The sequence below is a fragment of the Glossina fuscipes genome, unplaced genomic scaffold (assembly GCF_014805625.2).
Source record: "Glossina fuscipes isolate IAEA_lab_2018 unplaced genomic scaffold, Yale_Gfus_2 0, whole genome shotgun sequence".
Classification (NCBI taxonomy): Eukaryota; Metazoa; Arthropoda; class Insecta; order Diptera; family Glossinidae; genus Glossina; species Glossina fuscipes.
The window spans coordinates 39247301-39255382 of NW_023998414.1; the positions used below are offsets into that span (position 1 = coordinate 39247301).

Sequence of the window (8082 nt, forward strand, 5' to 3'; positions counted from 1 at the left end):
GAGTTTTTCACTTGTTACTTATGAACTACAACAGAGATATAATTAAAAAAATATGTATAAAAGTGAAAACACCGGCGAGAATATTTGCAACATCCAGAAAATCTCCAGAGACAACCACTAAAGGCCGGAGAAAAGTTTTGTCTCATTTTTAAATGAAACATTTGAACTTGAATATGTTTGATGTGTTCCTTAGCAATCGAGTGCTGACGCAAGTTTCTTTGCATTTGCCAAGTCGTTAGATGTGGGTCACTCTTCAATATGAATCGCAAAATTTTATTATCTTCTTTGAGACTGAAATATCCGAAACGAAATATGACAAATCATCTTTGGTAGGCCCGAACATTTACAATGTCACTTCTCAATGCATTGTATAGCTTTTCCAAGCAATTGATGCGTTGCTTCTTTTGTGGAATTCATACCCAATGCCATGTCTTAAGTGTACTTGCTCCGCTATCATTGCTATAGTGACTCTGCACTCCCCAATTAACTGGTGAAGGGGATTAAAAGTAGTTCTCTTCTATATGCGATGACAGGTTAGCTTAATAATAAGACCCCCCATGATGTCTTCTACCTTGGTTGCTTTGACATGACGAATAAAATTCTCTGCATGTAGTAATGTACGACAAAGCTTTCCCGCCAAGTCTTGGTCAATATCGTATTCGTAATCCGTTTGCGTACATCAGTTGCGTAGTATCGCTACTAAACATTCTCCCGTCCGCAAAAATTGTGATATCACGCGCCTGGAAACAAGTTCAAATTTCTTGTGCACAAATTGGTATTGAAAATGGTGTAAATCGGTCAGAGGCAATATTAACTGAGAACGCCTCTGATATCTGATACTAGGATACTAATTACACATATCCAGCATAAGTGACGAAATAGAAGGTAAGAGCAGTGTTTATTAAGCCAATTCCTTTTTGACCATCAATGTGTTACACGGATTGAGAAAAAAAAAAGGAGAAAATACAGTCATAAAGTAATAAACAAAACAAAGTTTTTTGAGTGCTTTTCGCTGATATCGTGCCATAACACGGATTGTTTTTTCACTTTTAGCCGAGTATTTATACGGATAATAAAAATACAAATTGGAAAGGATTATAAAACATTCGAGTGTTTTTGAAATGCAATGTGGTGAAGTAATCCCATGACCTAGAGTCGACTTTATTTTTTTTTTTTTCCTGCAAATTTGTCTATGTATGTCTATGCTCGTCTACGTTCGCGTTCAGTGCTTGTGGGCACCATAAACAAATTATGTCCTTGAATGAATCGCCTTTTTAATACATCTACCCGAATTAACAAACAAAAAAAAAGGATTCTTTGAAGGATCTTTTCCTTAAACGTCATATAAGGACATAGAATTGCAAAGATACGCATGTAATTATTCATCCTTTCTTGCAAGCAATCACTTTTTATAGTAAAATTGAGTTAGTTTTTAATTTATTTTATTGCACATGTAGTTAGTTATAGGTTTTGTTGCTTTGTTATTTCAGAGGGAAAGGGAAACAGAACGGTGTTGCATGTTGCTCGCAGTTTGCAGTAAATACGCGGAGTAGAGAACATTACGCATACGTTAGTGTTGAGAATTACTTGCGGACGGGGGTTACGTGCATGTTTGTTTGTTTGTATGTGCAGTTCGTGGTGAGGAGTAATGTGACGTGGATGAATGATTTTATAGCAGGGAAGTATTTAAAGCGACGCTATCCCATATATGCGTTACTGTCTGGACAGGAAGGTTTTTAAAGACCAAAGAAACGAAGAGAAAAATATACTTCGGTCTACGGGCTGAAATTCCGGTTTCCAATTTTTTCCCCTCTATACACTACTGCTGTGTATAGTAAGGGACGAGAAACGGAAGAAGTTTACAAATTACCAGAGATATAGGAGTCCTTCAACCACTTCTAACAATGCAAAAAACCAAAAAAAATGGATTATCAAAATTTTGGACTCGAATCTTGAATACCTACCACCATTCATTTTATCATACCAATATACAAATTTGATCCCACCTTATCACGCTGCGTTACAATAAAATTAGCATTGCAACCAATTATTACCAGATTATTATTAGGGAGGTTTAGGAGAATTAGCCGAAGGTTTTGTTTAAAAGTAAAGTAAAAATATATATAATTTTAATGAATCGCCTTGAACGCTCCAGACCCCATTTATTTAGCATACTTATCGACGGGATTGTTAACATAAAATAAATCCACCACATCGTGATGTCCGTCATATGCAATTTAGAATTAAGGTACGTAGCTTGTCGCGCTCTACTTTCGAAGTTCGTGTATTATATTTGAGATCCCTATCGATTGAACACATAAATAAAAATTAATGGACCACGTGGTAACGTTCACCATATTCAATTTTGAATTAACATAGTTAGCTTGGCACACATGATAAGATATTCGGTATTGTCCGATTTATCGACCAATAACTTTTCACCTGAAATTCTTTGTCACGGCCGGCATCTTAACCATACACTACATTTTTGGCTAAGTTATTTGTAAAATAAATTTTTGGAAATTTCAACATTGCATCTTTCATGAGTAATGAGCAAAAGCCCACACATTTTTGCTTAGGGAAACAGACCTATTTTCAATTCACGATTTACCTGCGGATATGCTCGTTGATGGATGTTTTTCTATTTGCAATATCAAATTGCGTTCAAGAGGTTCGAATGTGTCTATTAATTTTGAAGTCGGTATCTTAATTTTTTAAAAGCAAGTTTGTGTGAACCGCACGCATGCGCATTTAAATAAAACGGACAGACATCGCTAAATCGATTCGGAATTTGACGCTGATTAGGAATACATGACATTTAAATTTTCCTTTTCCTACGGCGATGGATACAAAAATGGGCCGATATTAACATTGCAATGGGTTGATGGACATTGATGCATTAACGTTACAAACGTTTCAACAAATTTCATCTTGAAATAAATGAAAAAAAAAAAGGCTTAGAAGGAGTCGTTCAGTTTTCTTTTCCTTTTTATTTTTTTTATTTTTTTTTTTTTGATTGCTGCCACCCGCTTGCATTGAAGTCCAACAAGTCCTCCGAAAATCTAAATACGCACACTTATAGCTTGATGATGATACCTTTACCTGTCTTTTATTTATTTTATGCTAATTAAAAGAGAAACAGTCGAATATATTTTAATTAGATTTTCTTTTATTTATTATAAGCCTTGCGGAATGAAAAAAATCATGATTTAAACACATCAAAAGACGACACAAATTTAATGGTATATATATGTAAATGTACATGTATATATATATATATATAAATATATATGTAGATATATAGATATATAGATATATATATATATATATATATATGCAAAACTGTGGGATGATAATAAGGATTAACATGAGAGCGGATTTAAATAAAATAATAATTACTTGTATGCGATTTGTGCTTTTCCTATATATGCTATGAAAATTTAATAGTTAAATGCAAAAACTTTATTGATATGCAAACTATGACTACTGGTATTGTTTTTATTGTTCTGTCACAGCGTAATGCTGCCGTTGATTCTAGAGTGCCTTGCAATAAATGCTCCTGACATGGTGCATTGTATTCTACATCGGCCATTAAATGGCCATTTAATTCAATTGGCGATATACAATAGTTTTTCTCCAGCAGATTGCGTGTCGAATTGAACGATTTCGTTGCGAATGGGCTCTCAAGTAAATATTGCAGTTGACAGCCGCATGGAAAGTAATTGTCTACTAATTCCAAATGATGGACGCCATCGAGAGATATGGCCTCCGACGGAGGTGTTTGCAAAAAATGATTACCGTGAAATTTCAAATACTTAATAGCAGCTGTCTCATTAAAATCCAAAGCTTCGATGATATCAATCTTATTGTTGAATAATTGCAATGTTTCCACATGCGTTAGACCGGCGAATGCTTCGCTGTTTATCACTCCCAAGTCGGATTCTTGTATGGTAAGCAGTAGCACATGCGAGAGGCCACGAAATGTGAACGCTTTTATATGCTCGAGATCCATATAAGCTAATTTGAGTAAGCCCACTGTGAACATGCCATAAAATGTATCTGGTTCGATAATGCGTATACCGGCCGGTAGCAGCAAATGACCCACTTGTGTGAGACTCGAGAAGGCGAAACTTTCAATGCGTAACAATGGATTATTGGTAAGCAATATCAATTTGACATTCGATGTGCCAGCAAATGCGTAAGCTTCAATTGTGGCGATTTGATTGTGTGTCAGCAGTATTGTCGAGAGATTCTGCAGGCCAGCAAAAGCGAAACGTGCTATTGCTTTTAACGGTGTATATTGTATCGATAGCTCTTTGAGCCTGGGCAGGCCACGAAATGCAAATTGTTTAATTTTTGTTATATTATTACCATCGAGCGAGAGCTTTTTTAAAGCACGTAAACCGGCAAAAGCATCGGTTTTGATGATGGGAAAATGATTTTTGGTCAATGATAAATGCTCAACGTTGCCTGGTAAATGACGCAATGGTATGTGATGCAAACCGCCAGTATTGCAGAGAACCTAAACATATAAATATAAAAACATGCCGGCACCCATGCCAATAGAGACAGGCAAACATAGACATGGAGAGAGTAAAGGCAAAAGAGAAATTTTGATAACACAACAATTATTATCAAAAATATAGTTTTATATATATATATATGTTCGTGTGTGTGTATGTGTGTGTGTGTGTATGTGTGAATGAAAGTCGTTAAAACATAAATTTTAATTTATGCAAATGGAATTTTTGCTAAAACTCTATTTGATGCCATTACATCAAATTGATGTGTGTATCCACTGGTCGACAACACTCGTAAATAGGATAAGAACGAAAATATTTTATCACTAAATATTGTACACGTATATTTAACTTCAACTGAATTAGCTGAGAAACGCTATAAAAATTTTCATATACGACCTCAAAACAAATCTTCTATCCACAACGTGGACACATACATATATACATGTGTGCATTTATCATATCGACGAGCAAATCAATATTGATTTACCAGCTTTATTATTCTATACGTAACATTCAGTGCCTCACAAATAATATACTCTGGAACGATAATTTTAAAATATTACTGTCGACACGGCAAAAGACTTAGCGACACGGCCGCAATTATCAAAAACCTTTAAAATGCTTCTATACAACTTGGACTCTCGAAAAAATATTAAACCACATTGTTTAATTACTTATAATACACTTTGCCTGCAAATGCAATAAACTTCTGGAGCCAAAATTTTTTTTTTTTTTTTTTTTTTTTTTTGCTAACATGTGAGCTTATGTTATCAACTTGAGCCATAAGACTTCTTTCTCTAATTGTCGACAAGTATTTGTATTGTTTGAGGAAATTCGAAAACTTGCACTAAAGTGAAACTATCACTTTGTGTATATGTAAGAGTTGCAACATGAAAATGACTTAGATGTAGATTAGAACGGACATCTATTCATACATTGTGATTGATGATATATATATATATATATATATATATTTATGATTCGAAATCCAACGAAAGCAACAAAGTTAATCTAAAAAAAATCGAAACTCTAATAATAAAGGAAACGTCACCCACCGTCGGAGTAATTATATAATTTAAATAAATTAATCAATTGTTGTTTTTGTACACTAGGAATAGGAACTTACTTTGCTAGTAAGAAGAACAACATCTCTATATAGGGTAAATAAGAATAATTTTTCGAAATTTTTTATGAAAATTGTTTATCTCATAACTCGACGCTTATTATTGTTTTGTTTTATATAAGTAGCGTAAGCTCAACCCTTAAAAGGTTGAATCAAAAAAGCTTGAGCAGTAAATTCCACCAAGTTTCCTTACATCAAAGAAAATAATACATGATCGAGAAAATTGAAGACTAATTTGGAAATGCTTTGGCAATATTCGCAATTTCGACTTTAACTGATGGGTGGGAGAGATATATTTCACGATGACGATTAAGAATCTAATATTCGTAAAAGGTAAGATCTGACGAAAGGTGACGTGTTTCAGATTTGCACGTACAAGAACGTTTGTAACCTAATAAGGTCGACATGAATTATACAACGCAAAAACTAAGAATCTAACGATCCTAAACGAATATCTATATATATGAACCATGGCTTACTTCAAGCTAATCTAGAATAAACAATTGAATTTATTCAATTTAATTCAATTAGATAAGTGAAGCCATAAAAGTGTATTTATGGTATATAGAAATGATCGATCTGCTGTTACTGTTCACAACTGTGCGCGTATATCCGATACTCTTTTTAAGTGTTTCTGATTCATCTTCATGCAGGAAAATAAATTTGAATTTCTCTTCGCACGATTTCACCCATTTTAACGTAATGAAGAAGGCTCATTATCAAGCCCTTTTAAATATTCAAGTAAATCATTTTAACACTTTTTTTATTACCATCACACATACATGCTTCCTAAAACATAGTATAATAAATATATCGGAATAAATATATGCACGATTGTGTATGTCATCCGAAGGATGGTTCAAGGTCTTAATAACATATATTTACATAAGTGAAATATAGGAAAGTTCGTTTACATACGATGCCAGGTAGCTATAATTATCGCAGAAAACTGAAATTAAAAGGTAAGTTGAATGGCGAGGTGCGTTATTAACGGCCAATAAGAGCTTATAGATTTGAAAAAAAAAACTATTTTAAGACAAAGAAAAATGAAAGGATTCAATAGAAATTTTGCGATTAACCCGTTAAGGGTTTCAAAATTCATATACTCATGTTATTGATTGAACATATCTATGTTTTATTATTGAGCTCAATATCGATAATTCTGGCATTTTTTCTTTCCTCTGAGGATATGATAGTAAACGAACTCGGAATTGCTTCCAAGGATGTTTTTTATTTTTGTTTAGCCTTATCACCGATAGACGTAAGTCGACTAGGTATAGCTAACTGCAACAATATTCGCGTGAGATTATAAATCGAGCTAGTTATGCGTATTCATTCGATTGATCTGCTAATTGATAAGCTCACGTAACCATTCTCACTTCGTCTATGAAAAATGCATTAATTAGGACGTGCATAGAAATTTTTGCACAACGGTGATGAAAATGCAACATTTATTTATTCCATACAAGTACTTATCACGATTGTGTATAAACACTATTTGGCAGGATGGGTTTAATTAGTAAAATAACGCCGTCACAAGTAACAAGTAAATGTAGAATTGCCTGAAAAGGTATAGAGAGAACTTTAACATATGTACACACACACACACTCACACACATATATGTATATATATGTATAACTCCTAATTTACGATATATATTGACTTGCACAAAGCCGTACACAATTAGCAAATTCACTTTCTCCACCAATTACTTGAAGTAATTTCTATGTTGGGAAAGCAGTTAATAATATTCTACAATTGTTTTTCTTAAAGCATTAAAAAGAAAATTAATTATTCGTGATCGTTTCTCTTAGCGCTCTTGCTCGACCACCGCAGAAGCTTATGATAATATTTAGAAAAAGAAATGAACCGTTTTCTACTGCAATTCGTTGCAGAAGCTTCCTTCGTATAATTAAAACCTTAAACATATTTCGCGATCTACGAGATTTTCTTTTTAAACAAAATTTACGATTTACATAATCACCATCATTTTAAACAAGCCGAAACACGGCTCTACACAACCCTACAACCTCTTCATATAACGACTTTTCATAATAAATCTTTACATGGGAAGTGATCAAAAAAGTGTTCGAATGCGAACCATTTTCAATAACGTTCGTCATTGAACCAAAATATCAGCGTCTCAAATTTTATCAAAATATCTCAAAAATCGCAAGCTGTAGGTTGATCAGAAAGAAATAAGACAGACAGACGGACGAACAGACGGATAGACAAACTGAGATCGGTATAATAAACGATGGTATCTACCTCAAGTATTTTGAGGGTTGCATACCTCCGCAGAAACTTGACATGCTCTCTTATCGCAAGTGGTGTAGGGTATAAAAACTAACGAAATTTAAGCATTGACACTGTCATAGTAAATTTAATATACAAAAATTTAAAGATATGTTTAATTTTTTTGTATAAAATGTTTT

At 33.6% G+C, this 8082-nt stretch overlaps 1 protein-coding gene across 1 annotated transcript in view; it reads right to left on the reverse strand.

Moving 5' to 3' along the window:
* Window positions 1-3430: 3430 nt before the first annotated feature.
* Window positions 3431-8082, reverse strand: part of LOC119634331 (chondroadherin-like) — a 5136-nt gene continuing 484 nt past the window's right edge. The window contains exon 2 of the mRNA XM_038028411.1: window positions 3431-4522. Within this exon, the coding sequence (XP_037884339.1) occupies window positions 3431-4522 (1092 nt within the window). The remainder of the gene's footprint in view (window positions 4523-8082) is intronic.